This window comes from Cetorhinus maximus, chromosome 26 (assembly GCF_964194155.1).
Source record: "Cetorhinus maximus chromosome 26, sCetMax3.hap1.1, whole genome shotgun sequence".
Taxonomy (NCBI): Eukaryota; Metazoa; Chordata; class Chondrichthyes; order Lamniformes; family Cetorhinidae; genus Cetorhinus; species Cetorhinus maximus.
The window spans coordinates 11853898-11872894 of NC_135904.1; the positions used below are offsets into that span (position 1 = coordinate 11853898).

The following is an 18997-nucleotide window of genomic DNA, read 5'->3' on the forward strand; positions in this document are numbered from 1 at the left end:
AGTTACTGTGCTGCCATCTTAGAAGAAAAAAGAATAAAGTACTCTCCTGTTATGGAAAACGACCATGGATGGTAAATTAAAACTACCAGACCAATCTGAGCTCAAACCTGACGCAAAATTGAGCGTCATGGAGAAGAAAATTTTTGGTATTACAGAAGCACATCAGGATTAGGTAGGAAATCAGAGGAAATCCAAGTTAATATGTTTTCATACTTACTTGGTGAAATTGCCAGTGAAATAATCCCAATGCAAGACATTGATGGATCCTCAGCCAGCTTTGATGAGATATTAAAAGCCATTGACGAGTCTTTTAATTTTCAAGTTGTGGAGCGCAAAGAGCATAAAAAGAAAGATCGAACTGCCCCTATAAAGCAACAAAAGGGCAAAAGACAGTACCCAAGCAAACCAATGATGGTGGCAGACCATGTCAGAGCAATGAAGTGCATGAGGTGAAGAGCCAAAAGGAGGCTGAGGACCAGCTGGAAGAAAGATCTACACATTATCCAAACTGCGACAGGAGGGTGGCAGTGCTAAGCTAGCTGACTCTGACTGAAGGGAAAGTCATAGACCATTCCAAGCTGCAGGACGATAATGAAGCCATGAGTAGCACAATTACAGAACTGAAACAAGCTAAGACTTCATCAGAGACAGACCTGACTAACAGTGAAACCAAAATGAAGGGGGCAAGGACAAAGTTCTGCTGCAGGCAGAGAAAGAGAAGACAGAAATAAGATCGGAAAAAATGTTCATATCAAAGCAGAGTTGAAAGACTTGAAACATGAGGTTCAAGCAGAGTATGTGCCTTTAAAAACAGATGTTACACTAAAGCCTTCAATGAGCCAACATTCCCCCCCGGAAGGAACAGGACAAACCCATGGAGTCTAAACAAAGCAGACAGATTCTCGATAAGGAGAAATTCAACTCCAAGGAGTGCCAAATGCAAGTGCCTGAAGCACAGAATACTACGATTTCAACTCTGAACCAAGAGAAGCTTGCCCGAAGTGACTGAGATGACTATTCCTTCAAACGTGACAAGAACGAGATCAGGAAAAGTAGACAAGCCTTCAGACCATCCGAATTTATAAAGTCAAAGAGATTTGAGTGGGGGAGGGGAGAGGTAGCACATAAGGAAAGATTGTACTGTAAATATGTTTGGTTAAAGACTTGGTGGGGGAAGATGTAGTATAAGGGTGTTCGGCATAGCAAGGGTAAATGTGGGGCTGGAGAACAGTACCGGCCACAGTTTGATGTAGAGAGTCACATGATAGTGGACTAAGTACAGTCGTAGTCAAGCAGAAGCCAGCTTGGAGGCTATACCCTGGAGATGTATCTAGTTATGAGTTACCAATAAACACTCAACCACACAAGCCTCCAGACCTCCTTGTGAGACACAGAACAAAGCCTTATAACATATTTATATGAATATTATATGTATGTATACTTGCAGGGCTAGGGGGGGAAAAGCAAGCGAGTGGAACTAATGGATTGCTCTTTCAAAGAACCAGCACAGACATGATGGACCAAATGGCCTCCTTCCATGCTGTATATCTTTAATACACCAATACACGACACTATCAGTCTGATTCAAATCCTTGTCGCTCCTAACGTGGTACTCACTGTAACGTTTTGCAAGTCCTTTTTTGATCTCCATGTTAACAGACTATTGATTACCTCCCTCAGTGCTCCAGGAACTGTGGTGGTGGCGTGAAGCTCCGGGACGTCCAGTGCATTGACACCAGGGACAGAAGGCACCTGCGGCCTTTTCACTGCCAGTCCGTCCTCCACAAGCCCCCAACCAACCTCGCCTGCAATTCCAAGCCTTGTATGGACTGGTACATATCAGCATGGGGAGAAGTAAGTCAACAGCAAACCAACACTGAAAGAAAGAGTTTCCATAGCACTATTCACAGCCACTAGATGTTCCACAGCACTTTACTGCCAATTAAGTACTTTTTTTGAGGTGTGGTCACTTTTATGATGCAGGAAATGTGGCAGCCGCTTTGCGCACAGCAAGATCCCACAATCAGTAAAATTATAAAAACCAGACCACCTGTTTTAGCGATATTGGTAAGGTGGGTAAATAATGTGACAGCGCAGACCTGTCATGATCTAATGGAATGGTGGAGCGGGTTCGAAGGGCTGAATGGCATCCTCCTGTTCCTAATGCCCCTACTTCCCAGGAGGTCAACAAACAAAAAGAAAGGCTTGCAATTTGAAGTTAAAGTGGCAGCGTCTGAGGGATTTGCAAGTTTCACTGAGGTGCAGCAGGAGAGATTCTTCTGGGGTCAGAGTTAAGGCACTGGCTTGAGGACAATGTTAAAATGAAAAGGGCATTATTTGGTTATTTGCTTTGCTGTGTCTTTTCCATTTAATAAAATAGTTTTTTTTCCTGTCGGTTCATGCAGTGCTCCAAAGCCTGTGATGGAGGAGAGCAAGAAAGGCTGGTCATGTGCCCAGAATACGGGCGCTGTGACGAAATGTTACGCATGAACAGTACGAGGATGTGCAATGTCCACCCCTGTACCAAGTGGATGAAGGGCTCATGGGGACGGGTGAGTTCAGCAGCTCACATGGGCTAAGGGGAATTAAACTTTCCTATGTAAACACTTAACACTCTCTCCCGTGACCCCTGTAAATACTGACACACCCCCCAGTGATCCTTGTAAATACTGACACCCCCCCCTCCTAGTGAACACTGTAAATACTGACCCTCCAGTGACCCCTGTAATTACTGACACCCCCCATAGTGACCCCTGTAAATACTGACACACCCTCCAGTGACCCCTGTAAATACTGACACACCCTCCAGTGACCCCTGTAAATACTGACACACCCTCCAGTGACCCCTGTAAATACTGACACACCCTCCAGTGACCCCTGTAAATACTGACACACCCTCCAGTGACCCCTGTAAATACTGACACACCCCCCAGTGACCCCTGTAAATACTGACACATTCCCAGTGACCCCTGTAAATACTGACACACCCTCCAGTGACCCCTGTAAATACTGACAGCCCCCCAGTGACCCCTGTAAATACTGACACACCCTCCAGTGACCCCTGTAAATACTGACACACCCCCCGGTGACCCCTGTAAATACTGACAGCCCCCCAGTGACCCCTGTAAATACTGACACCCCCCCCCCCCAGTGACCCCTGTAAATACTGACACACACCCCAGTGACCCCTGTTAATACTGACACATTCCCAGTGACCCCTGTAAATACTGACACACCCTCCAGTGACCCCTGTAAATACTGACAGCCCCCCAGTGACCCCTGTAAATACTGACACACCCTCCAGTGACCCCTGTAAATACTGACACACCCCCCGGTGACCCCTGTAAATACTGACAGCCCCCCAGTGACCCCTGTAAATACTGACAGCCCCCCAGTGACCCCTGTAAATACTGACACCCCCCCCCCCCCAGTGACCCCTGTAAATACTGACACCCCCCCCCCCAGTGACCCCTGTAAATACTGACACACCCTCCAGTGACCCCTGTAAATACTGACAGCCCCCCAGTGACCCCTGTAAATACTGACACATACCCTCCAGTGACCCCTGTAAATACTGACACACCCTCCAGTGACCCCTGTAAATACTGACAGCCCCCCAGTGACCCCTGTAAATACTGACACACACCCTCCAGTGACCCCTGTAAATACTGACACACACCCTCCAGTGACCCCTGTAAATACTGACACACACCCTGCAGTGACCCCTGTAAATACTGACACACCCTCCAGTGACCCCTGTAAATACTGACACACCCTCCAGTGACCCCTGTAAATACTGACAGCCCCCCAGTGACCCCTGTAAATACTGACACACACCCTCCAGTGACCCCTGTAAATACTGACACACACCCTCCAGTGACCCCTGTAAATACTGACACACCCTCCAGTGACCCCTGTAAATACTGACACACCCCTCAGTGACCCATGTCAATACTGACACCTCCTCCCAGGGACTGCCTGTTAATACTGACACATTCCCAGTGACCCCTGTAAATACTGACACACCCCCCAGTGACCCCTGTAAATACTGACACACCCCTCAGTGACCCATGTCAATACTGACACCTCCTCCCAGGGACTGCCTGTTAATACTGACACATTCCCAGTGACCCCTGTAAATACTGACACACACCCCAGTGGCCCCTGTAAATACTGACACACCCCCCAGTGGCCCCTGTAAATACTGACAGCCCCCCAGTGGCCCCTGTAAATACTGACACACCCCTCCTAGTGAACACTGTAAATACTGACCCCAGTGACCCCTGTAAATACTGACACACCCCTCCTAGTGAACACTGTAAATACTGACCCCCAGTGACCCCTGTAATTACTGACACCCCCCACAGTGACCCCTGTAAATACTGTCACACCCCTCAGTGACCCATGTCAATACTGACACCTCCTCCCAGGGACTGCCTGTTAATACTGACACATTCCCAGGGAGGGCTTTTATTTGTTTAATTAATGGAAGGGAGGCTAAGCTGACCTTTATCCCTTTATGTTGCTGTCTTATCGCAGTGCACCGTTCGTTGTGGGGGAGGAATACAGCGACGTCTGGTGAAGTGCATAAATACAGTGACTGGTCAGGCTGAGGAGGACAGCAGCCGGTGTGACCATGAGCCCTGGCCTGAGAACACACAGAAATGTAACCTGCAAGAGTGTGACACCAGCGAGCAGAGTGAGTCTTTCTGTAAAGGCAAAGGAAGTTGCAATTCTATAGCACCTTTCACAACCTCAGGACATTCCAAAGCATTTTCCATCCAATGAAGTATTTTGGAATGTAGTCACTGTTGCAAAGTTAGGAAACACATTAGCCAATTTACACGCAGCAAGCTCCTACAAGTAGCAACGAGATAAATGTGCAGCTCATTTGCTTTTAGTAACGTTGGTTGAAGTTGGTCCAGGACAACGAGGAGAACTCCCCTGCTCTTCTTTGAAGAAGTGCTGTGGGATCCTTTACATCCACCTGTGAGGGCAGAGAAGGCCTCAGTTTAACATCTCATTCGAAAGGAGGCACCTTTGAGAGTGCGGTACTCCCTCAGTACTGCATTGATGTGTCAGCCTGGATGATGTACTCAGCTCGCTCAATGAGGGAACTCTCGTGCAGGGGACTATAAATAGAAAAAAATACCAAAATCCATGCTGGCAAGTCTGTCACGGCTCAGTAAACCTACCTTTATCAAACCAGGTATCAGAAAAAGATCTCTGAGCAAGAGGCGGTGTATGGCAGAGATGATCATCCCCTTGCACGGATGGTCCGCTTGTACAGTATGAATAGGGGTGGCACTGAGACATACACGTACAGAAGCAACTTTGTATTGTGGATCTGAGACAACTGGGCTGAAGCTGCCTCAAACCTGGCTTCATGTGGGACCCGTCAGAGAGAATAAAACTCTCCTCCAAATTCAGCTGCTGGAATGAAAGGATGCTGTCAAATCACAGCTATCCCAATCCACTCATATAACACCTCTAATTATTCACAATTTTGCCTGCTTCCAAGCCTGCACATCTTGTCAACTTCGTCCATTATAATTTCCTATGTCAACATTTATAATCAAAGCTACCTATGTATAAACTTGTCACATAGTAATTACACCCTTCATTCCCCCTCTCACTTAGAAACACTTCATTAATACCACTGACAGGAGGGTGCTATTACAGCGTGACAAGTTTACATAGATAGCTACCATTATAAATGTTAGGTATGAGAATTTAAATTGAAATATAACATATGTACGCAGCACAGCAGCCTATTTATAAGAACATAAGAAATTGGAGCAGCAGGAGGCCATTCAGCCTCTCGAGCCTGCTGTACCATTCAATAAGATCATGGTTAATTTTCTACCTCAACTCCATACGAACGTACAAACAAGGAGCAGGAGTAGGCTAGTGTGAGGTACTGGCATAGTGGTATCGTCACTGGGCTGGTATTTCTGAGACCCAGGGTAATGTTCTGGGGACCCGGGTTCAAATCCCACCACAGCATTGAATTCAACATAAGTCTTATTAACTGAGCCATTGTTGATCTGGTTCACTAATGTCCTTTAGTCTGGTCTACATGTGACTCCACATAGCAATGTGGTTGACTCTTAAATGCCTCTGACCAAGGGCAATAAATGCTGACCATGAACAAATAAATTCAGCCCCATTTAATAAGATAATGGCTGATAGCAACCTGAAATCTGCATCCAACCTACCAAGAATCTATCCACCTCTGCCTTAAAAATAATCAAAGACTCTACTTCCACCACCTTTTCAGGAAGAGAGTTCCACAAACTCTCAACCCTCTGAGTGAAGAAATTTCATCTCATCTCCATTTTAAATGGGCGACCCCTTATTTTTAAACAGTGACCCCTAGTTCTAGATTCTCCCACAAGAGGAAATATCCTCTCCACATCCACCCTGTCAAGACCCCTCAGGACCTTATATGTTTCAATCAGGCCACCTCTTACTCTTCTAAAGTCCAGCGGATACAAGCCTAACCTGTCCAACCTTTCCTCATAAGACAACTCGCCCATTCCAAGTATTAGTCTAGAAACCTCTGAACTGCTTCCAACGCATTTACATCCTTAGATAAGGTGCCCAATACTGTACACAGTACTCCAAATGCGGTCTCCCTGTACAACTGAAGCATAACCTCCCTACTTTTGCATTCAATTCCACATGCAATAAATGATACCATTCTATTAGCTTTCCTAATTACTTGCTGTACCTGCATTGTATCCTTTGGGATTCATGCACTATAGCGATCACAGCAGAACAACTCCACATTCCTGCCTGATCCCCATATCCTTTGATTTCCTCACTATCCAAAATCTATCAATGTCTGTCTTGAATATACTCAACAACTGAGCAAACACAGAGAATTCCAAAGATTCGTAACCCTCAGTGAAGAAATTTCTCCTCATCTCAGTCCTAAATGTCTGATCCCTTATCCTGAGACTTCTTGTGCACGGCAAGCTCCCACAAACAACAGCAAGGTAAATTATCAGTCAGTATGTGTTTTTCTGATAGGGTTGTTAGAGGGATGAATGTTGACCATGAGAGCCCCCAGATTTATGGGATCTTGACTACCTGAACTGGCAGACAGGTTCTGGTTTAATGTCTCACCTGAAAGACACCACCTCTGATAGTACAGCACTCCTTCAGTACTGTATCGAATTGCCAGTCTGGATTTTATGCTCAAGTATCTAGAGCAGGGCTTGAATTCCTCAGATTTAGAGTGAAGCTGATAGCGAACAGTGATAAATATACAAAACTGGCAGGTAGGAAAAGACCAGTTGATCCATCAAGTCAGCACCTCACCAGGCATATCCCAGGTCCCTCCTCCCCCTGCACCCCATCCACCTCCGCTTCACCCCCACCCGTCCGACAGCCAAGTAATCTCCTGTGAGAGACGAGAAGAACAGAGAAAAAAACTCACGGCCGATAAAATCCTCACTGGCGAATTCCTGTCCGACCCCCCTCAGGAGACCAGATAGACCAAGCGTTACCGATAACCACACTGACCTTCTATCTGATGCGATCTCTGTCCGAGCCAGGAACTGCTCGAGCTCCCCTTGAAAGACAGAGTCAACACCCGCTAGACCAACCGGCAACACACTCCAGAGCCTCACTGCTCTCTGGGAAAAGAAGAGCTGCCCAATATCCTATTCCTACTCTTCTATAGTTTAAACCATGTCATTAAGAAATCATATCTGCCATGTGTGGATAGACTTTAGTTGGTAGCAAATTTAATTTAAAGTCATCGCAAGAATTGTGCATTCGGACCAGGAGGTCAACTGGGTGTCATTAATATAGGCAAGTTCTTCATTTTGTTAGTGCCTGGCTTTACTTTAACACTGCACAGAGTCACTCATTACAGATTAACCTATAAATATTACAGGCAGTTCCATACACAGACCTCCTTTAGTATTTCTTAGTACAAGAGGTCAGAATTGTCAAGATATTGCTTAGTAAATAATTATTTAAGTAGGAATTAAATAAACAAGCTGTTGTCCATCCCACAAACATCAGCCCCGTCCATATCTAATCCCAGGAAATGCTCTGGGTTATGCACCGTCGGGTATAAATCAGGCTGAGGAGCATTTGTGAAAAGAATTGAACGAGAGCAGACTAGGAGCAGACGGGAGGGTAGATCTGTCACCACACAAACTGGGTATTTGTGCAAACGAGGCAGTCGAAGCCCACTGCAAATAACCCGAGTGTGCTCGCCTCACTGCCCTGTCCGGATGCTACAGACAAATGGTTTCAATTTACTCACGATGGAGCAACTAGAAACAACAGAAGACAAGCACAGGTCAATGTGATGGCAGGTCAATAAACTGTGCATCCAGAATGAAGCAATGCAGCTGTGGCCTTGGAGAGACAGCAGCAAGAGGCAGTGGTGGGGGTGGGGGGGAGGGCGCAATGCTGGGGGTGCAGCGGCTCGGTATTTTTGGACATCCTGCTAAATAAAATAATTTGTCTTTCTGTAGAGCAGAGAAGTCTATGAGGAGATTGAGTAGAGGCGTTTAAATTCATGGAAGGTTCTGACAGAGTAAATAAAGAGAAATTGTTTTTAGTGGCTGAAGAATTGATAACCTGAGGGCACAGATTTAAGGAGATTTATTAAGTACATGAAAGAGAGGTTATGGGGAAACTGCAGGCAAGTGGGACTAATTGGATTGATCTTTGAAAAGACCAGTATAGACTTAATGAGCCGAATGGCCTTCTTCTCTACTGCACTGTTCTATGATATAGTGCCTTTCATGACCTCAAGATGTGTTTTACAACTAATTTTTTTATTCATTGAATGTGGGCATTGCTGGCTAGGCCAGCATTTATTACCATCCCTAATTGCCCTTATTCAGAGAGCATTTAGGAGTCAACCACATTTCACATGTCAGCCAGACAAGGACAGCAGATTTCCTTCCCTAAAGGGTGGGTTTTTACAACAATTGTTTCATGGTCTTAATATTCCAGATTTTTATCGAATTCAAATTCCACCATCTGCCGTGGTGGGATTTGAACACAGGTCCCCAGAGCACTACCCTGGGTCTCTGGATTACTAGTCCAGTGACAATACCACTGAGCCATTGCATCCCCAGTAGTAATGATTGACTTTTGAAGTGTTGTAAGGATACACAGCAAGCTCCCACAAATAGCAATGGGATAATGTACTGGCAACCTTCCATCTCTTGAAGCAATGGTTTGTGTCTTGGTGGTTATCTCTGTGTTAAGCATCGCCTGGTGTAGCTGAGGAGCCCCACTCTGGCATGCTGTCTCTGCTGCATTTGTTGCAAAGGAGGACAGTCGGCTGAGATGGTGCAGGATTTACTGGCCTTTGTTTTCTATGGATCCTCTTCTCGGCCAGCTGAGCATTTCAGTTCTGCTCGCCTCTCCCAATTCCCCTCAGTTAGCTTCCAGTGGTCATGGACGTCGGCAACTGTCTCCCAGAATATCTCGCCTGCAAGTGTCCATACAGAGAAGGTATGGACACCCAACAGGTCATGACCCAGAGGCCAATTCACTGTACAGAAGGTCTTTGAGTATACAGCCATTGTCTATCTGATGAATGTGGCTGAGCCAGCATAGATGTTATTGGTTTAGCACTAACTGTATGTGATAGAATTAGCACGCGCCAGGACCTGAGTTGCTGACCTTGTCAGATGTCAAGGATACGCCTGAGACGGCAGAGGTAGAAAGTGTTCAGCTTTTTCTTCTGCCTCATATATGTTGTCCAGGTCTCACCACTGCAGAGGAGAATGCTGAGGACAAACACTTGTTAGACTTACAGTTTGGTGTTCTCAGTCGAGCTGCTGTTATTCCACACTCTCTTAATTGCTGCAGCTTTTGCAATGTATGTGCTGATTTCAGCATCAAGTGACAGACTGCTGGTGATTGTGGAGACTAGATATGTGAAGCCATCAACAACCTCCAGCATTACATTGTCAATGCTGATAAATGACAACATCCTGGACCTTGACATTTGTCTTCCTGATGCTGATGGTCAAACCAAACTCTTCACAGGTGTGAGAGGGTCTACCCATTTGCTGCTGAAACTCTTTCGAGTTATCAACAGTCACAGATTGCAACTCTTTCGAGTACAATCACAGTTCTTGGTTTTCCGGGAGTGGGACATGAACCCACAACCCTCTGATTCAAAGGCGAGGGTGCTATGAACTGAGCCACAGCTGACACCTACAAATACAGGAATAAACACTCCCCACCTCATGTAAGTGTTGCCCATCCCCTATGCAATGTGTGTGTAGAGAAACATGGCAGCCAGTTCCCACACAGCAAGCTCCCATAAACTGCAATGGGATAATGTATTCTGGACAGACTATTATCTCCTGGGATGATGGTTTGCGCCTTGGTGATCAACCCTGTGTTTAGCACACCGCCTGGTATGGTTCAGGAGCCCCACTCTGGCATGACAGTCTCTGCCGCGTACGCTTCAGAGGAAGACAGTGGGCTAAGGTGCCAGATTCACTGCCCTCGGTTTTCTCCGGGTCCTCATTTTGACCAGCTGTAAAGCTTTGCTTTTATTTTGCTGTGAAAATGCAGTGAGTGATGAATGCCAGGCTGTGGAGATGCCCTGAGTTATTTGAACTGGAGGCTTATTGTATCAGGGTCTGAAGTACAGACCTCGTGTTTTATCATATTGCATTGCAGAGAGGAATTGCACATCCATGTGGATTGGACAGTCTGTCTGCACACTATTAAAGAACAGCAAAACCCACTGAGGATTATAGACAATAGCAGACCCTGCCTGTACAGAGCACAGCAAATAAAACATGTTAAAATGAGGGGGGATAGGGGAAGGAACTTTTAAAAGAAAAGCTGAAAAGTGGATGATTCCTTGACCCTGGCTGCTGCAGAGGCAACATTCACTCCCCCCACTACGATCCACTCGCTCCCCACACTACGCTCCACCCGCTCCCCACACTATGCTCCACCCGCTCCCCACACTACGCTCCACCCGCTCCCCACACTACGCTCTACCCGCTCCCCACACTACGCTCCCCACACTACGCTCCACTCGCTCCCCACACTACGCTCCACTCGCTCCCCACACTACGCTCCACTCGCTCCCCACACTACGCTCCACCCGCTCCCCACACTACGCCCCACCCGCTCCCCACACTACGCCCCACCCGCTCCCCACACTACGCTCCACTCGCTCCCCACACTACGCTCCACCCACTCCCCACACTACGCTCCACTCGCTCCCCACACTACGCTCCACTCGCTCCCCACACTACGCTCCACCCGCTCCCCACACTACGCTCCATTCACTCCCCACACTACGCTCCATTCACTCCCCACACTACGCTCCATTCACTCTACACTCCTCATTCCTCACTTTTGCACACATCAAACTCCATGATCAGGCTCCAGACCTCAAGAAAATGAAGAGTTTGTGATGCCTGATTGTAAAATATTCAGTCACCTTCAACCTATCAAACAGCCATTAGAATTGAATTGCTGCTCAGATGGATTTAGAAGGAGCCTCCTTAAGTGGCTGTTTGATTAGGAGCAACTTAGTTTGAAGCAGCTGCAGATAATGTGATGATGAAGGACCCAACAAACTTTTATCAGCCCTCAAGAGAGTTCTTTATCTTAAAGCAACTGAGCAGAGGGAGGCTGAATTGTCATTCTCTCTGTCTGAAGTGCTACAAACAGGTCAACAACAGACAGATAAAAACACAAAGTCATGACCTTACTGAATAAGGGGTTTTAGTTGGAACCTTTGACTTTTTGAGCTGTTTTTTAATTCTTGGGGACGTGAGTGTCGCTGGGTTTGTTTCTCATCCTTAATTGCCCTTGAACTGAGTGACTTGCTGGGCCATTTCAGAAGGGAATTAAGAGGCAACCACATTGCTGTGGGTCTGCAATCACCTGTAGGCCAGACCAGGGTGGGACAGCAGATTTCCCTCCCTAAAGGACATTAGTGAACCAAATGGGTTATGACGTTCATGGTTTTATGGTCACCATACTGAGACTTCTATTAATTGAATTTAAGTTCCACCAGCTGCCATGGTAGGATTTGAATCCTTGTGCCCAGGGCATGAGCCTCTGGAATACTAGTCCAGTGACATTACCGCTACACAACTATCTCTGCTAATAAACACCAATATAAATAAAGTAAAACCTTGCATTGCTATAGTGCCCTTCACAAGGGATTCCAAAGTGCTTTACAATCAATAAAGTGCTTTTGAAGTGTAGGCACTATTGCAATGTAGGAAACCTGGCAGCTGATGTATCCACAGCAAGCTCCCACAAACAGCAATGTGATAAAGATCAGATCATCTGTTTTTGTGATATCAACTGATGGGATGAATATTGTCCAGGACACATGAGTGGGAGAGGGGGGGAGGAACCTCTGCTCTTCTTCCTTCGAAGTTGTCCCATGGGGGCTGGAAGGAGCTCCGTTTGACAATGAAAGATAACTGAAACATCTTTTAAAGCACTTGAAGAGTAACATCCAATTTTCAATTCTTTAGGAAAGATTAAAATGATTTTGGTTGCAAGGATACAAGTTGCTGTGCAATCCATGGTCTTTAAAAGGCTAAAGATTGAGGAAAGTTATGTAATTAATTCTAAGAAAATGGTTGCTGAAAATAATGTGTGGAGTAAATATAGAGCAATGGATGTGATCTTGCTTGAAGCATTCATTAGAACATAAGAACGTAATAATTGGGAGCAGGAGTAGGCCATTCAGCCCCTCGAACATGCTCCGTCGTTCAATAAGATCATGGCTGATCTGATTGTAGCCTTAACTCCGCATGTATGCCAGCCCTCCATATCCCCGGAATCCCTTACAGAACACAAATCTGTATATTCAATAACCAGCCTCCATTGCTTCCTGGGGTAGAGAATTCCAAAGATTAAAGACCCTCCAAGAGAAGAAACTTCTCTTAATTTGCCAACATAAATGGACAGATTTCTGTTTCAGCCGTGGTGCTGCAGGGTTGTAACTGAGCCTTAAATAAGGGTGAATTCTGGGTGATGCTGCTTCACTCCAACTGTCCTTTAATGGTCCCCTGGCCTGCTCCTGGTGCCAGCACTCTGCAAGCACGATGTTATCTGAAGTGGAATGAGATAAACAAGACAGTTTCCCTCCAGGAAGAATCCTGCATAAAGATAGACAGTTCATTAGCAGATGCTAAAGCCCCCAACACACTGATTTTATCCCTGTATTCATTTACAGCCTTGAAACGATAAGGGTGAATGAGCCTTTGAGCCATTAGTTATCCGTGACATTTACCTCTTTAGTTCAAAGAAACAGTTCCCTCTTTTGTTGTCCTTACTGAGGCTAATTATCAGAAACTGTATCTACACAGCAGTAACGACTGTATTGTTCCTAGTAGACGGCTCCCAGCATTTTCAGTTAAGCTTTAATGGGCAAGAAAGTTATCCAAAGTGGCATTTGGCCACTGCCCTGGCCCAGCTGCTGTGTAATTTTAGACGATTCAGTTAACTTAACTGACAATTAAAGTCAATTTTTCTGTGGCAAACAAGCCATGTAATAAATCAAACAATCTACCAAAAGGAGCTGCAGCTGAAATGTATCCTCATCATGTGTGGCTTCGTTCTTTTTATTGATAGAGTTACATGTTACCATAGTTGAGTCCTTAGGCAGGAATCAGATTCGAAGAGCACAATTCTTCTGAGATTTTTGATGTTTTCTGGTGCCTCAGCTCATCTGCTGCTGAAACCCTCATCATTGCCTTTGTTACCTCCAAACTCAACTACTCCAGTGTGGCCAGTATCCCACCTTCACCCTCCATAAAACTGAGCTCATCCAATCCCGTTCACCCATTACCCCTGTGCTCGCTGGCCTAAACTAGCTTCCCGGTCCACCAACCCTTTGATTTTTAAATTCTCCTCCTCATTTTCAAATCTCTCCATGGCCTCACCCCTCCCTATCCCTAGTCCCGGATTCTCTTAAGATTAACTTGCAGGTTGAGTCGGTAGTTAGGAAGGCAAATGCAATGTTGGCATTTATTTCGAGAGGACTAGAATATAAAAGCAGGGATGTGCTGCTGAGGCTTTATAAGGCTCTGGTCAGACCACATTTAGAATATTGTGAGCAATTTTGGGCCCCGTATCTCAGGAAGGATGTGCTGGCCCTGGAGAGGTTCCAGAGGAGGTTCACAAGAACGATCCCAGGAATGAAAGGCTTAACATATGAGGAACGTTTGAGGACTCTGGGTCTATACTCGATGGAGTTTAGAAGGATGAGGGGGGATCTGATTGAAACTTACAGAATACTGAAAGTCCTGGATAGAGTGGACGTGGGGAAGATGTTTCCATTAGTAGGAGAGACTAGGACCTGAGGGCACAGCCTCAGAGTAAAGGGAAGACCTTTTAGAACAGAGATGAGGAGAAACATCTTTAGCCAGAGAGTGGTGAATCTATGGAATTCATTGCCACAGAAGGCTGAGGAGGCGTCATTGAGTGTATTTAAGACCGAGATAGATAGGTTAATGATTGGTAAGGGGAGCAAAGGTTACGGGGAGAAGGCGGAAGAATGGGGTTGAGAAACTTATTAGCTATGATTGAATGGCAGAGCAGACTCGATGGGCCGAATGGCCTAATTTCTGCTCCTATGTCTTATGGTCTATCTTGATAATCTCCTCCAATCATACAACCCTCCGAGATATCGACACTTCTCTAATTCTGGCCTCATATGCATCCCCTGTTTTTAATAACTCCACAGGTGGTGGCTATGCCATCAAGTTCCTGAGCCCTAAGCTCTGGAATTCCCTCTTTTAACCCCTCTGCCTCACTACCTAGCTGTCCTCTTTTAAGGTGATCCTTAAGACCTACCTCTTTGACCGAGCTTTTGGTCATCAGTCTCCACATATCTTTATGCAGTTCACTGTTAAATGTTTGTAACGCTTCTGTGAAGCACCTTGGGACATTTTACTGCGTTAAACATGCTATATAAATGCAAGTTGGTGTTTGAATCACAGATTCCCAGAAGGATGGAAGGTGCGAGATAATGAAATGCCTCATTGGTGATGAGATTAAACATTGAAATCGAAAGTTTTAAAAGCAGTGTCATACCTCAAAGGCCTGTGCATGTGATTTGATTTAATTTGGATCAGTTTGAATCTGAAATGATAATGCACAGATATAGTCAGCTGCTGCATTCATCCAACAAAGATGACTCAATAGTGTAACATCTGAATGTTTTGATGTCGTGAAGCTTGGCTAATCATTGAACAATGCAGCACTCAATCAGATTGCAACCTGGAGGCTGTTTATAACATAATTGGTCGGTTTTTGAAAAATGGTCAAGGGCTTGTTTGTCAGAACCAATCTTCAAATGTTCGATGTGTAAACATATGTTTCTCTTCAAAGTGAATAGAGTACAAGGAAACACATAACTTGAAAAGGCCATTTGGCCCCTCGAGCCAGCTCCATCCCCAGATCATGGGATTAAGTTTAAACTAACCCACCTGTTAGAAACTGATGGGATTGGATCAGGAGCATGTTTTACACCTTGAATTACACAGGATATACAGCATAGAAACAGGCCATTCAGCCCAACCAGTCCATGTCAGTATTTATTCTCCATTGGCTCATCCTCCCATCCTTCCTTCTCTCACTCTATCAGCATAACCCTCTATTCCCTTCTCTCTCATATCTTTATCTAGCCTCCCCTTAAATACATCTGTACTATTCACCTCAACCACTCCATGTCATAGGAAGTTCCATATTTTTACCCCTCTCGGGGGAAAGAAGTTTCATTTGAATTCCCAATTGGATTTCCTGGGGCCTCTGGATTTGCTGTTCCCCAAAAGTGGAAACATTCTCTCTAAAGGTCTCAATTTTAACTTTGAGTAAGTGAATAGGCTTAATTACAATCTCGTCATCTGTTCTATCAAAACTTTCCATAATTTTAAAGATTTCTATTAGGATACTCTTCTGCCTTCTCTCTTCAAGAGAGTAGAGATCCAAGCTGTTCATTCTTTCCTGACATTCTAGTTACATGTTTGCAAATCTTTATTGCACCCTCTCCATTGATCCTTTATCTTTTTATATTATTGGGACATCAAGGCCAATAGTCAGTAAATTGGCCAAGGGTGTAAAATGGGAGCCAATTTAATCCCATCAATAGTCTAGTGAGTGCTTTAGTGAAAATGATTCTCTATTACATGTACAATTCCCCTTCTTGTGAACTCTATCCCACCCATTTGATCTTCTGAATGAAAGGTTTGTATATATTCTCCCTGATTCCCAAAGATAATTCAACAAAACTCCAGATTGTTGACCTATTGAAGCTTGTCTTCCCCCCACGTGCCTTTCTGACACAGAAGACTATTGTGTCCATGAAGTATTCTGATCATCTCTGTCTATTCACATCACCATAATCTCCAGCCCTCTTCCCAGTCAAAGATCTATCCAATTGATGCTAACATCCTGGTCAATAGCACGCTCCAGTGATGCTGCTACTTCCTGTTGCTAGCAGTGTTCTGTTGCCCTGGTAACGTAGGGATGTGGTCCTTTTATTTATCAATGGAAAAGGTAAAGGTCACTCACAGAGATTTTTGACACATCTGCAGGGAGTTCAAATGCTTCGGATTACACCCCTATACATGGGATTAACAAGCACCAGTCAATAGGTAAACCGCCAGGCAAATGATTTAAGATGGTAGGAGTGGATTAAAAACCTGAGAGAAATAGGTGGTGAGTGTGTCCTGACAGGGTTTAAAGATCCAAAAACTCCCGTGCACAACATTATTGGGCAGAGGGAAGAAAGTGAAAACTTGCAATTGTGAAGTGAAAAACATCTGAACTCCGGCTCGTGTTTTCATCAGATGATGGTGGTGTGAGGAACTAATTGCCTTTGATGTCTGAGTCCGTGTAAGTAAGTCCGAATTAAATCCATTGCTGACCGTGTGAGTAGGCAGGGTGCCTTTTGGAACAAGAATGGAGATAAGAGTCTTCGAGATTCTGTGAGAACAGGGATCACATTGTGTCAATCTGAAGCCTTAGAAACCAGATCATTCCAGTAGAGCTCACTCGGGTAAATTGGAGAGAGGGGTGGTGGGGGGGTAGGGGGGAAGGGAAGTGGAATATTTTAAATTGCCTTTAGTTTTGAGTAATTGAGTTGGAAGCTGTATGGTGGAAGGAAAGTTGGGGAGCTGCCAATGCAAGTTATTAGAAAACAGCTTTAGTTTTAGTTTTAGCTTTCTTAGTTTATTGTTTGGCTGCTGTGACCTTTCCAACACAGATGACATTGTTTATTTATGGTAATCAGCAGGAGGAGAGAAAGCAAAAATAGGCAGGCCTTGTATTCTGAAGCCATGTCTGCCAGCATCAACGGCTCTTGAAAACCTTGCCTTTTATCAGGAGATGATTGACCCACATTGTGTGCAAGAATCTGACTAATGTACATTGGCAGCTCGTTTCATCCACTGATGCTTGAAGTCCTGACGATGGCCTTTGCGACTCAAACCAATGCTTTCTATCAGCCGGCAAACCCCCCTCCTCCACCCGAGACCCCTCTGCCCTCCCCCACCCAGACTCCCACTGGAGCTGCCAATTTCTCCAGGAGTCACCAATGACTAAAGATTAACCTGAGCCGCTGTGTAAGCAAAAAAAACCTGGGAGAAAAATCATAGCGACATTAAAATAAAATGACACGGGGTTTTGTCAGTTTCTTTTCAGAGTTTCGTTTATGATAAAAAAAATACTGGGGATGATGGGATAAAAGGCTCTTTGAGTGGCTGAGGCAGTTGGAAGCAGGAAGTTGTGTGATGAAATCACCAGGAATAGGTCCAGTGGCAACCTCCCCCTCTATTACTGTATCCGCTCCTCTCTGCTGGAATGATTAAGTTTTTACAGAAAGAGAAACACTGAAAACAAAGTGAATTAATTTACCCCCAAATTTTGCAAGTATGAAACCACTGGTGTGGCAGCAAAATCATATTGTTTTATTCTTATGGAGATACTGTGGTTGAGACTGCACTGGGAATAGTGGAGAATCATCGAGATTCACAGCACAGAAAGAGGCCACTCAACCGTTATGACTGTGCTAGCTCTTTGCTTTTTAAATTAATTTTATGGGATGTGGGTGTCGCTGGCTAGGTCAGATTTATTACCCATCCCTAATTGCCCTTGAGAAGGTGGTGGTGAGTTTCCTTCTTGAACCGCTGCAGTCCATGTGGTGTAGGTACACCCACAGTGCTGTTAGGGAGGGAGTTCCAGGGTTTTGACCCAGCGACAGTGAAAGAACAGCGATATATTTCCAAGTCAGGATGGTATGGGACTTGGAGGGGGACTTGCAGGTGGTGGTGTTCCCATCTATCTGCTGCCCTTATCCTTCTAGGTGTTAGAGGTCATGTATTTGGAAGTTATTATAGAAGGAGCCTTGGTGAGTTGCTGCAATGCATCTTGTAGATGGTACACACTGCTGCTACTGTGTGCCAATAGTGGAGGGAGTGAATGTTTAAGGTGGTGGATGAGGTGCCAATCAAGCAGGCCGATTTGTCCTCGATGGTGTCAAGTTTCTTGAGTGTTGTTGGTACTGCACTATCCCAGGCAAGGGGAGAGTATTTCATTATACTCCTGACTTATACCTTGTAGATGGTGGACAGGCTTTGGGGAGTTAGGAGATGGGTTACTCTGCACAGAATTCCCAGCTCTGACCTGCTCTTGTAACCACAGTATCTGAGGAGTCACGAATGGCGCTGAACATTGTGCAATCATCAGCGAACATCCCCACTTCTGACCTTACAATGGAAGCAAGGTCATTGATGAAGCAGCTGAAGCTGGTTGGGCCTAGGACACTACCCTGAGGAACTCCTGCAGTGATGTCCTGGGACTATGATGATTGGCCTCCAACAAACACAACCATTTTCCCTTGTGCTAGGAATGACTCCAACCAGCAGGAGAGTTTTCCCCCTGATTCCCATTGACTCCAGTTTTGCTAGGGCTCCTTGATGCCACACTCGGTCAAATGCTGCCTTGATGTCAA

The 18997-nt window shown here is 45.3% G+C and overlaps 1 protein-coding gene across 1 annotated transcript in view; it reads left to right on the forward strand.

Moving 5' to 3' along the window:
• Positions 1 to 18997, forward strand: part of LOC144668280 (A disintegrin and metalloproteinase with thrombospondin motifs 7-like) — a 171734-nt gene that overhangs the window by 138286 nt on the left and 14451 nt on the right. The window contains exons 21-23 of the mRNA XM_078530110.1: positions 1681 to 1854; positions 2406 to 2552; positions 4540 to 4699. Of these exons, the coding sequence (XP_078386236.1) occupies positions 1681 to 1854; positions 2406 to 2552; positions 4540 to 4699 (481 nt within the window). The remainder of the gene's footprint in view (positions 1 to 1680; positions 1855 to 2405; positions 2553 to 4539; positions 4700 to 18997) is intronic.